Genomic DNA, 21,473 nt, shown 5'->3' with positions numbered 1-21,473 from the left:
TATACATCCGTCTCTTTGATCGCTTATTATCCACTTTTTATGAAGCGATATGATGAAAAAGCATTGTTTTTTGCCTTGTTTTTTATTTATTTTTCTTATGGTGTTCATTAAAGGGGTTAACTAGCGGGACAGTTTTCTAGGTCAGGTCGTTGTGGACTCGGCGATACCAATATGTGCACTTTTATTGTTTATTATTTTAATACAAATATTTATTTAGGGATACAATATCTTTAGATTTTTTTAAATTTAATTTTAGATTTTTAGATATATACATATATATTTACAATTTTTTTTTTTTAAATTAACTTTTTTACTTGGTCCCACTGTGGGACTATCATTATTTGCAGGCTGCTTGCTTGTACAGTATGGGGATGCAGCATCATCCCCATGCTGTATAGACTGTCAGCTCTGCACTGACAGAGAGATTTCCTCATCATGCACTGTGCATGATCAAGCAACTTTCCTAGCTCTGGTGACCCAGATGTTGTCATGATGACATCAGGTCACCATGGCAACGATCGCTACCCCGCATCACACCACTGGGTCTAGGATCCAAGGGATTGCGTTCGATCTCAGCATTTAGAGTGTTAAAGTGCCGGGAGTGGTGCGGGACGGCTCCTGGTGCTTAGTGCCGCATGTCAGCTGTCAGAATCAGCTGACACCCAGCGGTGATGATGTAATAATCCGTTATTTGTTAAATAGGCCCAGGGCACATGGCTGTATTATTACAACAGATGGCAGAAATGGGTTAAAGGCAACAGCGTACAATACATTTATACTTTTACACATGAGAGCAGGTTTAGTCTCCTTGTGAACTGTTGGAAAGTTTAGTGCAGGGTCCTCAAATACGCCACTCAAGGGCCACATGCAGTCCCTGAGGATATCGTCTGTTGGACACATGGCACCAAAGCCAGGGGCATAACAATCGCGGTCGCAGAGGTTGCGACAGGGTCGGTAGGGCTGGAGGCCCGCTCTGCAGAGAATCGGTCGTCTCCTCTCTGTGAGAGAGGAGCTGCACTGTTTCTGTACTTTTGGCTGGGCAGCGCTGGGCTCTGCCCCCTCCAGCTTCTGCCTGTGACTGCTGTCAGGGCCAGCGTTATGGGAGGGCAAACCCCAGGGTCCCCACCTATAAAGGGGGTCCCCTGATTCTGCAGCCCCTTTATGACGTGCACAGAGGGTGTGCAGCAATATTTACAGTGAATAATGCTGTGCATCCTCTGTAGTACTAGTACCGAGAGCGTCTATTTCCCTCTCCCCGTGGCGGGTCAGAAGTTGAGAGACAGGGGGAGGGGACGGCACACAGCACAGGAGAGTTTAGATGCTAGAGACAGGAAGCTGCTACAGTCCTGTCTTTTTCCTCCTCATCATCATCATGGCTGCCCCTAAATCACTGGCCTGGGATCTGCACAAGTGAAGTAGCAGGACATGGTAAGTATATATATAAATGTATGTGTGTCCAGCAGATCTGCCTGGTTATGCAATATTATATTACTTATATCCATATTGTCACATTTACCATTCATGAGTGAGGAAAAGCTGTGTGACAATGTTATTGGATATTACAGCCATATAGATCATCCATCTTTCCTCAGAAAACAAATATAACCATATATACAGTGAGGAAAATATATATTTAGTACACTTCTGATTTAGCACGTTTTCCCACCTACACAGAATTGAGAGGTCTGTAATTTTAATCGTCGGTACACTTCAACTGTGAGAGTTAGAATCTATAAAGACCAGAAAATTACACTGTATGATTTTTAAATAATTAAATTGCATGAAATAAAAATGTGATAATCTACCAACTAGCAAGTATTCTGGCTCTCACAGACCTGGTAGTTTTTCTTTAAGAAGCCCTCCTACTCTTCACTAATTACCTGTATTAATTGCACCTGTTTGAACTCATTACCTGTATAAAAGACACCTAGCCACACAATCACACCAACCTCTCCACCATGGCCAAGACCAAAGAGCTGTATAAGGACTGTTATGATCCGGTGACCTTGGAGCCGCATGAAAACTTTCTCTGGAGTCGGTGGAACCTGTACTGACCGCAAATCCTAAACTAACACCGCAACTAGAAGTAGCCGTGGGGTGTGCCTAACAAACCCTAGACACCTCGACACAGCCGGAGGACTAAATACCCCTATCGATGGAAATAGGAATGCTATCTTGCCTCAGAGCAGACCCCCAAAGGATAGGCAGCCCCCCACGAATAATGACTGTGAGTAGGAGAAGAATAGACACACGCAGGTAGAAAACAGGATTTAGCAAAAGAGGCCACTCTAGCTAAATAGGAAAGGATAGGTCAGATTACTAGGCGGTCAGTATTAAAACCCTTCCAAAAATATCCACAACAGATAATACAAAAAGTTCCACAATCTAACTAAAGACATGGAATGTATATCTGCCACTCCAGAGAATCCAGCAAGACTGAGAAAATACTGACACAATCTAAGCTGGACAAGAAAACACAAAGAATAGCACTGAATTGTGAAGCACACAGCATGTGTGCCACAGGAAAAAAAACCAGACACTTATCTTTGCTGATTTGGCAGAAAGACAGGAGGAACCAGGCAGAGGTCCAACACCTCCCAACAACAATTGACAACTGGCAAGGACTAATGAATCCTGCACACCTAAATACCCCAGTCAGAACTGCAATCAGCAGACACACCTGACCAGGACTGCAACCCAGGGACAACTGCATTACCACCTACTACCACCGGAGGGAACCCAAAAGCAGAATTCACAACAAAGGACACTAGGGACAAAATTGTAGACCTGCACAAGGCTAGGATGGGCTAAAGGACAGTAGACAAGCAGCTTGGTGAGAACACAAAAACTGTTGGCATAATTATTAGAAAATGGAGGAAACATAAGATGACTGTCAATCTTCCTCGGTCTGGGGCTCCATGGAAGTTCTTGCCTCACGTGGTAAGGATGTTTCTGAGAAAGGTCATAAATCAGCCCAGAACTACATAACTACATGGGAAGACCTGGTCAATGACCTGAAGAGAGCTGGGACCACAGTCTCAAAAATTACCGTTAGTAACACACTATGCCATCATGGATTAAAATCCTGCAGGGCACGCAAAGTCCCCCTGCTCACGCCAGCACATGTCCAGACCCATTTGAAGTTTGCCAGTGACCATCGGGATGATCCAGAGGAGGCATGGGAGAAGATCATGTGATCAGATAATACCAAAAAAGAACTTTTTGTTATCAACTCCACTCGCCTTTCGAGGAAGAAGGATGAGTTCAACCCCAAGAACACCATCCCAACTGTAAAGCATGGTGGGGAAACATCATTTGGGGGTGCTTTTCTGTAAAGAGGACAGGGTGACTGCATTGTATTGAAGCAAGTATGGATGGGGTCATGTATAGCAAAATTTTGGGTAACAACCTGCTTCCCTCAGTAAGAGCATTGAATATGGGTCATGGCTGGGTCTTCCAGCATGACAATGACCCAAAACACACAGCCAGGGCAACTAAAGAGTGGCTCCATAAGAAACATCTCAAGGTCCTGGAGTGGCCTAGCCAGTCTCCAGACCTGAACTCAATAGAAAATATTTGGAGGAAGCTGAAACGCTATGTTGCCCAGCGACAGCCCCGAAACATGAAAGATCTGTAGCTCTCTATGGAGGAGTGAGTCAAAATCCCTGCTGCAGTGTCAGCAAACTTGATCAAGAACTACAGGAAACGTCTGACCTCTGTAATTGCAAACAGATGTTTCTGTTCCAAATATTAAGTTCAGTTCTAAACGGAGCAGAGGCTGGATGTGTAGTCTGTTTTTGTAGACCAGGCAGAAGGTGGATGTGTGGTCTACAGTCTATAAGTGAGGCAGGAGTGGATGTGTGCTCTGGGGTCTGTAAATAGGGCAGGAGTTGATGTGTGGTCTGGGGCCCGTAAATGGGATAGAATTTGGATGTGTGGTCTGAAGTCTGTAAATGGAACCTTAGTGGATGCGTGGTCTGAAGTCTGTAAATGGGACAGAGGGTGAATGTGTGGTCTGGGGTCTGTAAATGGGGCAGGAGTTGATGTGTGGTCTGGGGTCTGTTAACGGGCATAGAGGGTGGATGTGTGGTCTGAGGTCTGTAAATGGTTTAGAAGTGGATATGTGGTCTGTAAACGGGGCATGAGTGGATGTGTAGAGCAGCACGGTGGCTCTATGGTTAGCATTGCAGCGCTGGAGTCCTGGGTTCAAATCCCACCAAGGACAACATCTGCAAGGAGTTTGTATGTTCTCCCCGTGTTTGCGTGGGTTTCCTCCGGGTACTCTGGTTTCCTCCCACAATTCCAAAGACATATTGATAGGGAATTTAGATTGTGAGCCCCATTGGGGACAGTGATGATAATGTGTGCAAACTGTAAAGCACTGCGAAATATGTTAGCGCTATATAAAAATAAAGATTATTATTATTTATTATTATGTGTAGTCTGGGGTCTGTAAACGGGGCATGAGTGGATGTGTAGTCTGGGGTCTGTAAACAGGGCATGAGTGGATGTGTAGTCTGGGGTCTGTAAACAGGGCAGGAGTGGATGTGTGGTCTGGTGTCTGTAAATGGGGCAGGAGTGGATGTGTGGTCTGGAGTCTATAAACAGGGCAGGAGTGGATGTGTTGTCTGTGGTCTGTAAACAGGGCAGGAGTGGATGTGTGATCTGGGGTCTGTAAACGGGGCAGGGGTGGATGTTTGGTCTGGGGCCTGTAAACGGGAATAGAGGGTGGATGTGTGGTCTGGCGTCTGTAAGGGTCTGTAAATGAGGCAGGAGTGGTGTGTGGTCTGGGGTATGTAAATGGGGCAGGAGTGGATGTGTGGTCTGGGGTCTGTAAATGGGGCAGGTGTGAATGTGTGGTCTGGGGTCTGTAAACTGTGCAGAGGGTGTATGTGTCGTCTGGGGTCTGTAAATGGGGCAGGTGTGAATGTGTGGTCTGGGGTCTGTAAACGGGACAGAGGGTGAATGTGTGGTCTGTTGTCTATAAATGGGTCAGAGTGTGGATTTGTGGTCTGGGTTCCGAAAATGGTTGTATGTCTTAACTGTGGTCTGTAACCAGGGAAGGGTGTGTGATTTGGGGTCTGCCAATGGGCTGGTGGTCTGGCCTTTATTATTAATGAGGTCTTTTAGTTTTGGGATCTGGGGAATCTGTTATTTTGGGGGTAGGGGTTCTGTATATGTATTTATTTTGGGGTTTTGCAGAATAGGTAATATGTTCTTTTTCACCGTATGCCTATCTGCATGTGTCCGAAGTTTCACCCACCAAGATACCTAATGACCTCAGTATTTTAATATTTTAATATTATTGGGCTTAAAAGTTGCAGAGGTTTGGGCGCCAGCATGTGATTTTTAAGCTAAATACTCTAAATTGGGACACATCCTATATACAGTGCCTTGCGAAAGTATTCAGCTCCCTTGAACTTTTCAACCTTTTCCCACATATCATGCTTCAAACATAAAGATACCAAATGTAAATTTTTGTTGAAGAATCAACAACAAGTGGAACACAATTGTGAAGTTGAACGAAATTTTTTGGTAATTTCAAATTTTTGTGGAAAATCAAAAACTGAAAAGTGGGGCGTGCAATATTATTCGGCCCCTTTAACTTAATACTTTGTTGCGCCACCTTTTGCTGCAATTACAACTGCAAGTCGCTTCGGGTATGTCTCTATCAATTTTGTACATCGAGAGACTGAAATTCTTGCCCATTCTTCCTTGGCAAACAGCTCGAGCTCAGTGAGGTTTGATGGAGATCGTTTGTAAACAGCAGTTTTCAGCTCTTTCCACAGATTCTCGATTGGATTGAGGTCTGGACTTTGACTTGACCATTCTAACACCTGGATACATTTATTTGTGAACCATTACATTGTAGATTTTGCTTTATGTTTGGGATCATTGTCTTGTTGGAAGACAAATCTCTGTCCCAGTCTCAGGTCTTTTGCAGACTCCCAACAGGTTTTCTTCAAGAATGGTCCTGTATTTGGCTCCATCCATCTTCCCATCAATTTTAACCATTGAAGTTTAGAAATTACTTAGCTGAAGTTTTGTTGTAAAGTTTATTTTCCTATATTTGTGATATTTTAGTTTATCTATAATTATATATTGATTATATGTTGCTACAGGTTATTAGCCTGAATGAGCAAGATTATTTCTATGATGCACTAAGACAACTGAATGACTATATCCGAAAGAGCCGTCCTACTGCAGGTAAATTCTACATCTAATATCTGATCTGCAGAAAGACATAGTGTTAGCAAATTTTGAGTCTAGTAACGTGATTGTGCTATGCAGGAGCGCCTAATTTTGCCAATTTCCAGTTGTACTTTATGCGGAAGCTGTGGGTATCTGTTCAACCAGGGAAGGATATTAAGGCTGATACTATATTTCACTATCATCAGGTGAGTGACATTTGTATTGGAAGGTATATTCAGTTTGTATGTGGAGAATGGACACTTGTAATATTAATGTAATTTTTAGGAGCTACCAAAATATATGCGTGGGTACCACCGATGTACCATGGAAGATGCTGTGAACTTAGCTGGACTGATATACAAAATACAGTACAACAATGACCGCTCTCAGCTTGCCAACATCAATAAAATCCTACGTGATTTTGTCCCAGAGTATCTTCTGCGAATGAGTGCACAGGAAGAATGGAAGAAGGTGGGTGACAAATACCGTGTTTTCATATAGATCAGTAGAGAATGCACACAGCTAAATAATTAGACAAATTAAAGGGAACCTGTCACCTGAATTTGGCGGGACCGGTTTTCAGTCACAGGGGCGGGGTTTTCGGGTGTTTGATTCACCCTTTCCTTACCCGCTGGCTGCAATATTGGATTGAAGTTCATTCTCTGTCCTCCATAGTACACGCCTGCGTAAGGCAAGATTGCCTTGTGCAGGCATGTACTACGGAGGACAGAGAATTAACTTCAATCCAATATTGCAGCCAGCATGCAGCCAGCGGGTAAAGAAAGGGTGAATCAAACACCCGAAAACCCCGCCCCTGTGACTGAAAACCGGTCCCACCAAATTCAGGTAACAGGTTCCCTTTAATATCACTAAGGGAATCTTTTTTTAGGCTCAACCCTTCTGAACTGTCTATATGACCATGTAGGTCATAGAAAGCTAAATAAAATGATATATTGATATCTGCGATCCAATGTCTTTTTCTGGATAAATCCACATTTTTCTGCTATGCGAATAAAGATGTTACGATCTATGGGCCAAACACTGATCTCTCTGAGAATCGGCCTCTAGAGTGTATTTTAAATTGTGAGACATGTAATGACTGACAGTCTGCTCTCATAATTACACACCATGCTGCAGTAAGATCAGAGCTAACTTAGTACAGCAGAAGTGAACTTTGTTTTATTGCAAATACATTTTCAGTCGTAGCTGTCTTCTCATAGTACTGCAAGGGAACCTGGCATGGGGTTAATCTACAGGTTAATAGCGTTCTGAACCTGCTTGGCGCCCCCACTGTTGGGAGGAAGTGAACTTTATTCCTTCCGCAGCGTTCGGTTTGTAATTAAAGGGGTGGTGTGGCGCTGCTTCGGTCACCACTCTATCTATAGAGAGCGGCGTCTGTAACCACACATCCAACACTGACTGACAGCTCGCTCAGAAGTAGAACTGGCTGTCAGTTAGTGACAGGGGAGTGGTTACAGCCACCGCTCCCTATACACAGAGCAGTGACTGAAGCCGTGCCGATGCCACCCCCATGACTGAAACCTCAACTCTGCTGGGAAGAATAAAGATAATTTCTTCCCGGCAGCAAGAAATTAACTCCATATCTGCAGGTTAATAGTGTTATTTTACATGACAGGTTCCCTTACAGCTTCCATCTCCTAGGCAGCCAGTGTGGAGAGAAGGGGCAGCACAGCAGAGCTGACAGCACTGTGAGAAGATATCTGCAAATGTGTTTGTAGTGAGACAAGGTTCAACTCTGCTGTACTGTGTTCTAATTTCACTGCAGAGCTGTGTGATCATGAGCGCAAACTGTCAGTCATTAGATGTGTCACACTGGTAACTCACCCTTTTCATTTAATATAAGCACTGGAGGCAGATTTTCATAGAGATCTATGTTCGGCCCAGAGATCTTAACAACTCATTTACACATGAGAAAAACATGGATTACTCTGGAATGAGACATAGGATAGCAAATATTAAGTTATCATTTTATCCATCTTTCTATGACCTTCATGCCTTTATAGATGGCTTAGTAGGGCTTATCCTACTGACAGATTCCCTTTCAAGGTCTATTGATCAAACTACTTATTTGTTGAGGATCTCATATTTTATGCAGGTAGAAATTATTGTTGACAGCACATCACCACAATGAAAAGACAGCCAATGATCATTTGTAAGAAATACGATAATTGTAAAATGATAATGAAAGTGAACAAGCGCCAACCAACTTGCGTATATATCATTATATATATATAAAGCTGAGTTTATGTATGTGTGTGTATGTATCAATCCACGCCCACTCCACATAGCCCCACCCACTCCGCATAGCCACACTCAGTCCACACGCAAAGCCCCTGTAGTTTACTTAGAAAAATCCTGATGACAGGTTCACTTTAAAATTATTTATAGCGACAGTCTTTGAAAGTAGTAGGGATCGATTTGCAATCTCCATGTTTTTCTCATGGTCAACTTTACATGGCCTGTTCAAGAGTTGGAACTGCCAAAAATCTGTTCATCTTTGCACCAGAAGGAAAACCCAAAAATGTTGTTTATGAAAAGACTCTTGAATGAGTTGAATATAAAATACTATCAATACTTGGGTAATCATTCAGTTAATTTATGTTGCAAATCTGTAGTGTTGAATATATGATGTGAAATGTTTTTATGTCCAATATAATCATAATAATTTGTTATAACTAACCACAGTTAGTTACTATGCCTGGGTAACGCCGGGCTCTTCAGCTAGTTGCCTATATTGTTGGTTGTCGATCGTTGTGGGCAGTTTGCTGGCCAGTGTAATAGGACCCATATTTATATGGTTTCCAAGAAAGAGACTATTCTAAGTTCCCAAGACTATTCTACTGTAAGTCCCCATCACCTTTGTCTTATTTCTATACATTTGTAGTAGTGTGCATTCACAAACTGTGGTTCCTGCACCATGTACATGGTCTTCATCAAACCCTATTCAGCTAAATATGGCAGTCTCAGAAATTTCAGCAACAAATCTAAGACGTTTAAATTCAACCACACTGGTAGCAGTAACTTTGGCACTCAGAGAGTTCAATGGCCAAGAGCATGATGCGAGACACTATCGGATGATTTTGTCATGGAATTTACACCTTTTTTTGTCTTTAAAATGTTGCAAATTTTGTTGCACACTACTTTTGTGCAAACCTATTTAGACGTTTTCATATTTCATGCTGATCTCACTACTTTTAAAAAGTGGGTATGCTATAATCTGGAAGTGGCTAGCAATGCAAATAAGATCTAAATCAGATTTATGAAATGTGACTTTTTAAAAAGTAATACAGATTTTCTTTTCTTGTAGCATTGTTTTCCTATTTATTGGGGATGTGGCACACTGAAAATGTATTATTTTGTTTGTAGAACATAATAGCTTCTTACAATAAACATGAGAAGAAAACTGTGGAAGAAGCTAAGATTGCATTTCTGAGGCATATTAGCAGATGGCCAACATTTGGCTCTGCATTCTTCGAGGTCAAGGTGAGAGGTGTTTTTTACTAGAATAAGATTAGTGTCGAGGCGCACAGAGGCATGCGCACTAGTCAGATGCTCTGACTCCGGTATGCCGATCTTGATGGCGGGACGTGCTGGAGTCACATGCTCCTGAGTCATTAACCTCTTAACCCCTGAAGGTATTTTCGTTTTTGCGTTTTCGGTTTTTGCTCCCCTCCTTCCCAGAGCCATAACTTTTTTATTTTTCGGTCAGTATGGCCATGTAAGGGCTTGTTTTTTGAGGGATGAGTTGTACTTTTGAGTGACACCATTGGTTTTAACATATCATGTACTGGAAAATGGGAAATTGCAAAAAAAGTGCAATCCCACAGTTGTTTTTTGTTTTACCATGTTCACTAAATGCTAAAACTGACCTGCCATTATGATTCTCCAGGTCATTATGAGTTTATAGACATCAGACATGTCTAGGTTCTTTTTTATTTAAGTGGTGAAACAAAATTCCCAAATTTGTTAAAAAAATAATAAATTGCGCCATTTTCCGATACCCGTACCATTTTTCGTGATTTTGGGATGGGTGAGGGCTTATTTTTTGCGTGCCGAGCTGACATTTTTAATGGTACTATTTTGGTGCAGATACGATCTTTTGATTGCCTATTATTGCATTTTAATGCAATGCTGCGGCGACCAAAAAAAGTAATCCCGGCGTTTTGACTTTTTTTCTTCTTACACCGTTTAACAATCGGGATAATTCTTTTTTTATATTGATAGATCGGGCGATTCTGAACGCGGCAATACCAAATATGTGTTTTATTTTGAATGGGGCGAAAGTGGGGTGATTTGAACTTTTATTTTTATTTTTTCTTATTTTTTTTATATTTTTTTTAAAAAAATTGTTTTACTTTTGGCATGCCTCCATAGTCTCCATGGGAGACTAGAAGTTGCCATAACCAATCGGCTCTGCTACATACAGGCAATGATCAGATCGCCTGTATGTAGCAGAAATGCTATAATCTCAGGTTGCACAAAAATTAATGATTTAGCAAAGTGTTTTACTGCAGAATTATTCCATAATTCTGGTGAAAATACTTTGATGAATCAGGGCTTATGAGACTATGAGTTCTTCATTTTTTCCTTTAAAGAAAGTTGGATTGCTTTAAACACATTAAAATGAAGGTTGTTTTGTTTGTCTGTATTTAACAGTGTTGCGTAGTTCAGTGTATATTATTTCATACATTTCTATGTACTATAATGTATATACTTATCATTGTCTTTTCATAGACTACCATATTAGTATTACTAAATCTGTTGCAAAGACAGCAACATTTTTGGGTTCCATGTTGTAATCTAGTTTTACCTTCCAGCAATCATCTGATCCTTCATTGCCTGATATTGTACTCATTGCAATAAACAAGCATGGCGTATCCTTATTTCATCCCAAGACGAAGGTAAGAAATTGATGCTTCCAGGAAACGAACGATACTCTAATCATTCCTACATCTAGAAACCAATTCAGTTGCACTGGAGTGTGGAGTCAAAAAAGTAACATGTGCATCGTCCTATACTGTCCACATCCACCCGGCACCTACCCAGCATGATAATAATACATCCCAAGTCAGAAAACTTTCTTCATACCTATAGAGGGGTGCAGTTGCAGTGTCAGTGGTTGCCATGCCAGGCTGCACCTGATTGAGTAGGGACCACCTGTAGATGTTGTCATGACGTGGCAATAAGCTTATCCATTTTAATCAAAATGTTAATTAGTTATTCTAAGAAAAAAAGCAAGCTATCCACTATCCTCAGGATAGGTGTTAACATGCTGATTGCTGTGCATCCTAGTAGTCTGACTTCCAGGCAATCAATAAGTTATTCCTGATAGCTTGCTAATTGCTGAGGGTCTGAGCCCCAGCAATCCTGAGATCTGGGCTATGGATCTGCAAGTATGTTGCTCTGCAGCAGTGTCTTGAATGGAACAACAATACACATCATTGACCTTCCTTCATTGTCTACAGTACTGACAGAAATAGCACGCTCTACTTTTTCCGGCAGTCAACTTGAAACAAAATTGAGGCAAGGTTGAGCATGTGTCCCTCTGTCTGCTCTATACAAGATGGGGCTGTAGAGCCACATTATCAGGGTTCTAGGGCACTGACCTCGGGACCGCTGCAGCAGCTTGACCCCCAGTGATCAGTGAGCTGTCCCCTATTCTACGGATAAGAGAACTTTTTTTATTTTGTTTTGTTTTTGCTTTAAGTGGTGGGAAACTTTTAATTAAAAACACTATATTTGATTTTGTAAATTTGTTTAGCAGCTGTAAATTAAAAGATTTGTCCACTACCCTTCCCCTAGTAAAATAATAACACCTATACTCCCCTCCAGCGGTGTCTGTAATGGCTCTCCCAGGGATCGCGTGACACAATGTCATGCGATCCCAGGAACCAATCAGCACTGACTTCACTTTCCCCACCTTTACTGTTGATTGGCCTTAGCTGTAGGAATCGCGAGTCGCGACACATAACAATTTCATGTGATTTCCAGAAAAACCAGTGCTGGCATGACTGAAATGGACCCGGCACTGGAGAAGAGTATAGCCTTTATTATGTTACAAGGGGGAAGCACAGGAATTGAGAAAGGGTTGTCTAAGTAGCGGACAAGCCCTTGAATGTATGACATCTATACATATACAAATAGAAGTAAAACATTTGAAATAGGAAACATATTTGTACAGTTTTTATGGAGCAGTGTTAAGGCTTGTAGGTGACCATTTTTCTGTCCACATAGGAGTTGCTTGTTAACCATCCTCTAAATAAAATCTCTCGCTGGAACAGCGGAAATACATATTTTCAGATGACAACTGGGAACCTGGTACGAGATAACAAGATCCTATGCGAGACCTCATTGGTAAGTGCAGCTTCCATGTGAATTGCATATAAGAATAACCTTCATGTTGACAAAGATTCGCCCAAAAGGTCAAAACAATTGCAGGAAGGGTCTTAAGCAGCATACAGCCATAACAGAGAGGAGGACTTTAAATTACTGGCAAACAAGCCACTGGACAATGAAAGGTGCAATGTATGCTGTGAGGGAAAGCAAGCTCCTGCACCTATAGTGCTGATAAAATACTATTTTTCCTACCTTTCATCTAAGAGTCATACCTTTTTTTTCATTAACATAGCTGTATGAAGGCTTGTTTTTTGCAGGACAAGTTGTAGTTTTAAATTACACTTTTAATTTCACTATACAATGTACTGGATAGTACAAAACAATTGCAAAGAAAAGTGCAGTGAAATTGCAAAAACCAAAAACACAATTCTGTTCTTAATTTTACGGGGTTTTTTTTTCCGACATTCAATTGTGCCTTAAATATGCCTATTTAATTCTCCAGTAGGCTTACTGTAATACCAAACGTGTGTAATCTGTTATTTTAGTATTTAGTAATAAGTAGAAATTCAGAAATTGGCAAAACAAAAAATAAAAAATAAAATAAAATAAATTGATTTATGGTGCAATTTTTGAAACCCATAACTTTTTCTTATTTGAGGGCTGATTTTTGCATGGTGAGCTAATGTTTTTATCAGTACCATTTTGATTTACCGTACATGCAATGTTTTGATTCGTTTTTATTGCATTTTTGGGAGGAAGTGCAGCAGCCCAAAAAAAAATTATCGCAATTTGTTTCTGTTTTTTCTTGCCAAAATTACTGTTATTGTGAACAGTTAACACATACCCTTTGTATTTTAGGCAAAAAAAACTCTCTCTCTCTCAAAAAAGGGGAACACTAAGGGAACACTAAAATCCCACATCCTAGATATCACTGAATGAAATATTCCATTTGTAAATCTTTATTCATTACATAGTTGAATGTGTTGAGAACAATAAAACCTAAAAATTATCAACGTGAATCACAACTAATATCCCACGGAGGTCTGGAGTTGGAATGATGCTCAAAATCAAAGTGGAAAATAAAGTTACAGGCTGATCCAACTTCAGCGGAAATGCCTCAAGACAAGGAAATGATGCTCAGTAGTGTGTGTGGCCTCCACGTGCCTGAATGATCTCCCTACAATGCCTGGGCATGCTCCAGATGAGGCGGCGGATGGTCTCCTGAGGGATCTCCTCCCAGACCTGGACTAAAGCATCCGCCAACTCCTGGACAGTCTGCAATGCAACGTGATGTTGGTGGATGGTGCGAGACATGATGTCCCAGATGTTTTCAATCAGATTCAGGTCTGGGAAACCGGTGTACCAGTCCATAGCATTAATGCCTTCATCTTGCAGGAACTGCTGACACACTCCAGCCACATGAGTTTTGGTATTGCCCTGCATTAAGAGGAACCCAGGGCCAACCGCACCAGCATATGGGCTCACAAGGGGTCTGAGGATCTCATCTCGGTACCTAATGACAGTCAGGCTACCTCTGGTGAGCACATGGAGGGCTGTGCAGCCCTCCAAAGAAATGCCACCCCACACCATTACTGACCCACTGCCAAACCGGTCATGTTGAAGGATGTTGCAGGCAGCAGATCGCTCTCCACAGCGTCTCCAGACTGTGTCACGTCTGTCACATGTGCTCAGTGTAAACCTGCTTTCATCTGTGAAGAGCCCAGGTTGCCAGTGGCGAATTTGCCAATCCTGGTATTCTGTGGCAAATGCCAAGCGTCCTGCACGGTGTTGGGCTGTGAGCACAATCCCCATCTGTGGACGTCGGGCACTCAGACCATCCTCATGGAGTAATTTTCTAACCGTTTGTGCAGACACATGCACATTTTTGGCCTGCTGGAGGCCATTTTGCAGGGCTCTGGCAGTGCTCCTCCTGTTCCTCCTTGCACAAAGGCTGAGGTAGCGGTCCTGCTGCTGGGTTGGTGCCCTCCTACGGCCCCCTCCACGTCTCCTGGGGTACTGGCCTGTCTCCTGGTAGCGCCTCCAGCCTCTGGACACTACGCTGACAGACACCGCAAACCTTGCCACAGCTCGCATTGATGTGCCATCCTGGATGAGCTGCACTACCTGAGCCACTTCAGTGGGTTGTAGAGTCCGTCTCCTGCTACCACGAGTGTGAAAGCACAACCGTCATGGTTAGGACAAGGTTATGTCTTGTACTCTCAGGGTTAATGTTCTCAGCTTCTCTTTCAAGATGGGAGGGCTATTTATACTCGCTCCTAACTTGGTATCCTTGTCAGCTATAGGTTTTCTGCAGTCTGTATGCTTGACCTCTGTAGTGTGTGCTGGCTTGCTTTGTGTCTTGCTGTCACCTGCTTTATTCGCTTTCCTGGATTACTGACCACTGGCTTGGCTCCTGACTATTCTCTGACTCTCCCTGTTTGTATCTTGTAATCTCCTGGCTACGACCTCGGCTTGTTTCACTATTCTTTTATGCTTGTTCCTTCTCTGTTTCCCCAGCGTCTGGCTCCGCCCCCTGACAGCCTCTCACTCTGTCACATGATCGTAGGTCCTTTTGCTTTACCTGGTCACTCTGTCTCATGTGAAAGGTCCCGTTGGTGTTCATGTTAGTAACCCGCTTTCTGGTTCGGCTCCGTTGCTGCTAGGTGCAGTTTCCACTGCAGCATTAATACCTGGGTATCGTGACACCAACATTCAAAAGTGACCAAAACATCAGCCAGAAATCATTGGTACTGAGATGTGGTCTGTGGTCCACACCTGCAGAACCACTCATTTATTGAGTGTGTCTCGATAATTGCCAATAATTTCCATCTGTTGTCTATTCCATTTGTCTAACAGCATGTGAAATTGATTGTCAAACAGTGTTATTATTATTATTATTATTATTATTTATTGTTATAGCGCCATTTATTCCATGGCGCTTTACATGTGAGGAGGGGTATACATAACAAAAACAAGTACAATAATCTTAAATAATGCAAGTCATAACTGGTACAGGAGAAGAGAGGACCCTGCCCGCGAAGGCTCACAATCTACAAAGGATGGGTGAGGATACAGTAGGCGAGGGTAGAGCTGGTCGTGCAGCGGTTTGGTTGATCGGTGGTTACTGCAGGTTGTAGGATTGTCGGAAGAGGTAGGTCTTCAGGTTCTTTTTGAAGGTTTCGATGGTAGAAGCAGTGTTGCTTCCTAAGTGGACAGTTTGATTTCACAGAAGTCTGATTTACTTGGAGTTATATTCTGTTGTTTAAGTGTTCCCTTTATTTTTTTGAGCAGTGTATGCACGTGGGGACACTGACACTTTCAAAGTTTTCCCAATTTTTTAGACTGACAGACCTTCATTTCTTAAAGTAATGGTGGCCATTCGTTTTTCTTTACTTAGCTGCCTTTTTCTTGCCATAATACAAATTCTAACAGTCTATTCAGTAGGACTATCAGCTGTGTATCCACCAGACTTCTGCACAACACAACTGATGGTCCCAACTCCATTTATAAGGCAGGAAATCCCACTTATTAAACCTGAGAGGGCACACCTGTGAAGTGAAAACCATTCCCGGTGACTACCTCTTGAAGCTTATCAAGAGAATGCCACCCATAGGGGTGGAGCCGCATATTCATCACTGTAATGAGCGGTACCACGTGACCGCTCACACAGGACAAGCTGCCGGCGCTGAGAGGAGGCATCGTGGGAGCTGGGTGAGTATTTCTCTGCTAGCGGGCAGGCGCGCGGGGGGTGGGAGGCGGGAGATGACCCCAAACTTTATTTTAAGCAAAAAAAAACTTGATCTTTCATCCCTTCTCTCCAGCGAGTGCTACAGGGGAGAAGAGATAAATGCCGCCTTCAGCACCACACGCAGGGGACAGCGCTGTCTCTCCTGCACGGTCCGTGTGGTCCTCAGGCGGCACATGGGCGGCACACGGCTGCCGCACGTGTGCCACACTGATGTGCCACGTGAGCACACGGACACGGATAACTCCGGTACCGATTTCTCCGGTACCGGAATTATCTGGACGTGTGAGACTGGCCTTACTTGGCCTTTCCTAACGAAGATAGTGAACAAGCCATAGCCCTAATAGTCTAATTAAGGTCTGAAACCTTGGTCAAAGTTATCTGAGAACACAAATCTCCAAAGGTGCCTAAACTTTTGCATCAGCCCATTTTCCTTTTTGTAATTTTTAAAATGTAAAAAATGACAATATATTTATGATTTTTTTTTTTGCCTAAAATACTAAGGAAATGTGTCATCTTTAACTTTAGGCTTTTAAGAGATCATTTAATCTTAAACTTACTTAACTGTTCACAATAACAGTAATTTTTACCAAGGGTGCCCAAACTCTTACATGTCACTGTAGATACTGCAATACATTGACACCATGTTGTGTCATGGAGGAGGCAATAGAAGTCAGAATCTGGGCTTCTGAAATGTCAGAGATTGAAAGTGCATTTAAGGGGTTAACAGCAGTGATTGTAGCTCAGCACCAATAGCTACTGTTACATTCAGATGCCTTCTGTATAATACAGCCAGCATCTGTCCGATATGTTGCGGGCCCAGGGATGTACATGTACTTTACATTTGACCTGCAGTGTTTTTTATTGTTTTATTTTTTTTACTTTGTTTTCTCAAAATTTGAGATGATGTTAAACTATCGGCATTCTCCATATTGTAGGGATTGTATGCACTCAAGTGCATCAGGAGGAAAACAGGATTCACATTCCTTTCAAAGTCCATATGGGTTTATTTGCTTCATAACCCCGGAAGCACCAACAGAAAGGAAAAACAGCCTTTAGGGCAGGCAAAAACAAAGCATCAGTGTCCATAGTACAGTCCTCTAGCTCCTCCGAGAGCTATATGGGAGTTCCTGCTCTCCCAAGACACCAACAGCCACTAACTGACGGCCAGGTCACATGACCCTGACCTCACATCTGTCCTGGCAGGATCCTGCTCCCTCAGGCCTGTGGGTACACAGGTTACACAGGCTGGGGTAATGTCCAGCACTCAGGCCCGGTCTGGAGCCACGTACACAGGAAGACTTCTCCCTGTCTGCACACAAACCATGGAGGTCTCCACACCTCCAGCCACAGCCCCTGTGCCAAACAGCCTCCATTACATAAGCTGTAACCAGACCCACCGAGGAGGTATCTGGGTAGCCAGACCCTCCCATTTCTCATAGTTACCTGCAACCAGGACCCAGGTGCACTAAACGACATCTTAGTGCTCATGTGCACTAAAGCAAAATACTCCGGGAGCTGCCATCTCTGCGACACATACCTCCCATTGACTACACGGCCATTAGCCTCCTTACAGTACAGTATGTAGTCTATACATGTCTGCCAGCCAATTTACCTGAATATTTTTTTAACCCATCCATGACTTGTATTTCTCAATAACTTTGTCCCTGACATGTTTGGAGATCTCCTTGGTCTTCATGGTGTTTGGTTAGTGGTGTCTCTTGATTAATGGGTTGCAGCCTCTGTGGCCTTTCAGATAAGGTAAAGTGTATATACTGCCCAACCATATAACCCTTAGATTGCACACAGGGGGACTTCCTGTCACTAAGCATGTGACTTATGAAGGGAACTGCTTGCACCAGAAAGTTTTAGGGCCTCATCGCAAAAGGAGTGAACACATATGTACATGACAAATTTGAGTTATCCCATAAATTTAGTTTATGCCTATATTTTTTCTCACTTCACCAACTTAGACTATTTAGTGCTGATGCATCACACACACAAATTGGATTTCAAAATAATTTAAAGGGAACCTGTCTTGCTTTGGCCGGTATGAGATACGGCCACCACATTTCAGGGCTGATATATACAGCTTTAAATAATGGTGTATATTTGCCCCCAACCTGTAAGAGAAACAAATAACTTTTATCATACTCATCTGTGGGGTGGTCTGGTCCGAGGGGTGTCACTGGTCTTGGTCCGGCGCCTTCCTCCTTCTTGCTTCATGTGGATGACACGTCTCTGCATCATCCACACAGTCTCCTCGGCACCGCGCTCCTGCGCAGGCGTACTTATCTGCCCTGCACATGTGACATTGCTCTTTGACCTTTCCCACCGCCTGCACACTGCAGTACTTTGCTGTGCCCTCAACACAACAGAGAAGTACCAAGACCAGTGACACCCATCGGACTGGACCGCCCCGCAGGTGAATATAATAAAAGTTATTTTCTTCTCTTGCAGGTCGGGTTGGGGGCAAATATACAGCATTATAGAATGCTGTATATAAGCCCTGAAAGGTGATGGCCGTATCTCATATCGGCCAAAACTGGTGACAGGTTCCCTTTAAACACAGGTTGTAATGTAATAAAATAAGTAAAAATCCAGGGGGTGAATACTTTTGCAAGCCATTGTAAATCAGATATATTTAACCCCAATAATAAGACCCGAACCCTCCTATCTGCAGCATCCACAATGCATCTTCTGATTAGTACTCCCCCATGTCTTCATTCTTGCATTTTGCGCATTAGTGCGCATGCGCACTATGTCCCGGAACACAGCGAAATACTTCTGGGACATAGTGCGCCGGCGCATGCGCACTAATGCTTTTCGGCTTTGTCCGCAGTTGGGCAAAGCATACTGCGCGTGCGCAAGGGAAGATTGCCTTGCGCAGGCGTGTACTACGGAGAACAGAGCATGAACTTCAATCCAATATTGTGGCCAGCATGCAGCCAGCGGGTAAGGAAAGGGTGAATCAAACACCCGAAAACCCCGCCCATATGACCGAAAACTGGTCCCGCCAAATTCAGGTGACAGGTTCCCTTTAATGATGATGGAGTAGCAGAGGGGATGCTGTAGGTCTGCAGAGCTCTGGTCCAGAAGTCACAGATTACAAATGTGGCCTCTAATCCAAGGTCATGCAAATCATATTTGCTCAACTATAATTATATACTAATTTTTTTCATTCCTATTATTATTCTACAGGGCTATAAGATGGACGACCTTCTGACATCATACATCAGTTATTTCCTGTCAATGCAGCAAAAAACAGCCAATCCATAGTGCATCCGATAAAGGTCATTTGTAGACGCCATCTTTACTTCCAGCCGATCTGTGCCTGATGTAGTCATAAGAATAAAACACATTTAATGGATTATGAATGGACAATCCAGCAAAGGCTCAAGTCACTGCCTAGTATCTTCATCTACTTCACTTTTGCTGAACATGCAGATTTTTGTGCCTTGTTTTCATAAGTATATAATGTCATTATCTTACATCATGGACCTTGGACTTACACATGGAATTCGTAATACACCCGACAATTGCCTGGAAAAAGAGGGGGCGCTCGCTTCTGTCACCCCAAGGTGAAATGTGAAAATAATTAATGACATAATGTGAAACGGGTTAACACAATGCAAGTAACTGCAATGCTCGCAGCTTCTAATACTTCATCTATGCTGCACCCATTGAATCAGGGACACATAGAAGCCAGTGCGGCAATGTACATCTCTTATATCAATGTCTTGCTTTTCTTTTAATTACTCCCTACACGGCAAATAGCTTCTCTATAACTTTCTTTTGGGTGAGATCTATCAAACAACTTCAGGTCTTATAGATTGCATTTCAGAGTTCAACTTTAATTCCAAAAAAGTTGGGACGCTGTGTAAAAAAAGCAATGATTTGCAAATATCTCTTGTAGCCATATTTTATTCAACACATAGAACACATATCAGAAGGTGAAAGTTAGACATTTTACTGTAATATTTGAAAAAAAACAACCCTAATTTAGAAAATATTTATGAAATGAAAAATCCATGAAGATCCATGACCGGTGAGAAGCCATTCCCAGACATTTTAAGCCTCCTATAAAGAGAAAAGGTGATGCTACACAATGGCAGCCATAGCCCTGACCCCACTTTTTTGAGATGTGTCACTACCATCAATTTCTAAATGAGATAATATTTTCAAATGAAATGACAAATGGTCTAATCTTCTTCACTTTCTGATCTGTGATCTTTGTTCTGTTGTGAATATAATATGGCTAGAAAAGATTTCCCAATTTTTGTATTCTTGTTTTCATCACATTTTTCACAAATGTTTTGAATATAAAAAGAAGACATGAAAAACAAGTATTGTGTGTGTACTTCATCTGCTAGTAACGCACCCCAAGATGTGCTGTAGATACGTTCATGGCTTCATGGCATTAGATGTTGAATTAGGTGTAAATGACTCCTTATTTTCCCGGGAATTCCGCATCCTGTGCTATTGTGAATCCACATAGAGCCGAGCATCCATCATAAAAAGGATATACCGTCTGTGACTTGTACACACCGCTGTGCTATCACATGCCAAGTTCTTGCTTACCGTTCTGGTGCCTTTATCACTTATGTGAGATAAAGATACAGACTTGGGAAAATGACAGGTACAGGGGATGAAATGGCAGTGAAATGGATGAATTTGTTCAAATGTATTTTATATGACAACAAAATGACTAACCTTCACATAAACCTGGATTCTCATTGTGTTTAGTGTCCTAATGTAACCCTAATAAATAATTTAAAGGACTGATCCTGTGTGATTTGCTTAATATGTGCACATATAAATATGGATCTATAGATCTCCCTGACCTGTTCACCTTCTGAGAAGCTCCTGCCTTGAGTCAGGTCAGTGTCGGACTGGGGTGGTGCAAGGACCCACCAGTAGCATTGACTTTGGGGAGGCCACTTTTCACCTGCATGCAAATATTGCATTACCCTAAATCACAAATGTACCTATATCTCTATAGAATAATAAACTGGGTAGTTTGGTTAATGAATGCTAAGATGCTGTTTTTTTCTGTACAGAGTGAATCATGCCAAGTATCGCCCATGCAGTGGGGTTGGGAGCCCAGATCTGCACGGGGCCCACCGGGGGATTCCCCTTCTCCCCTATGGGCCAGTACGAGCCTGGTCAGGTCTTTTTA

At 42.5% G+C, this 21,473-nt stretch overlaps 1 protein-coding gene across 1 annotated transcript in view; it reads left to right on the top strand.

Annotated features, from left to right (window-relative positions):
* MYO7B (myosin VIIB) overlaps nt 1-20,607 on the top strand; it is a 249,175-nt gene extending 228,568 nt beyond the window's left edge. Inside the window, exons 42-48 of the mRNA XM_077290932.1 lie at nt 6,123-6,207; nt 6,292-6,398; nt 6,478-6,663; nt 9,580-9,696; nt 11,031-11,114; nt 12,448-12,567; nt 19,496-20,607. Coding sequence (XP_077147047.1) covers nt 6,123-6,207; nt 6,292-6,398; nt 6,478-6,663; nt 9,580-9,696; nt 11,031-11,114; nt 12,448-12,567; nt 19,496-19,573 — 777 coding nt within the window. The 3' untranslated portion in view covers nt 19,574-20,607. The remainder of the gene's footprint in view (nt 1-6,122; nt 6,208-6,291; nt 6,399-6,477; nt 6,664-9,579; nt 9,697-11,030; nt 11,115-12,447; nt 12,568-19,495) is intronic.
* Nucleotides 20,608-21,473: the final 866 nt, after the last annotated feature.

This window comes from Ranitomeya variabilis, chromosome 2 (genome assembly GCF_051348905.1).
Source record: "Ranitomeya variabilis isolate aRanVar5 chromosome 2, aRanVar5.hap1, whole genome shotgun sequence".
Taxonomy (NCBI): domain Eukaryota; kingdom Metazoa; phylum Chordata; class Amphibia; order Anura; family Dendrobatidae; genus Ranitomeya; species Ranitomeya variabilis.
Note: the sequence above shows the minus strand (reverse complement) of the source record. Positions and strands in the feature narration are given on the sequence as shown.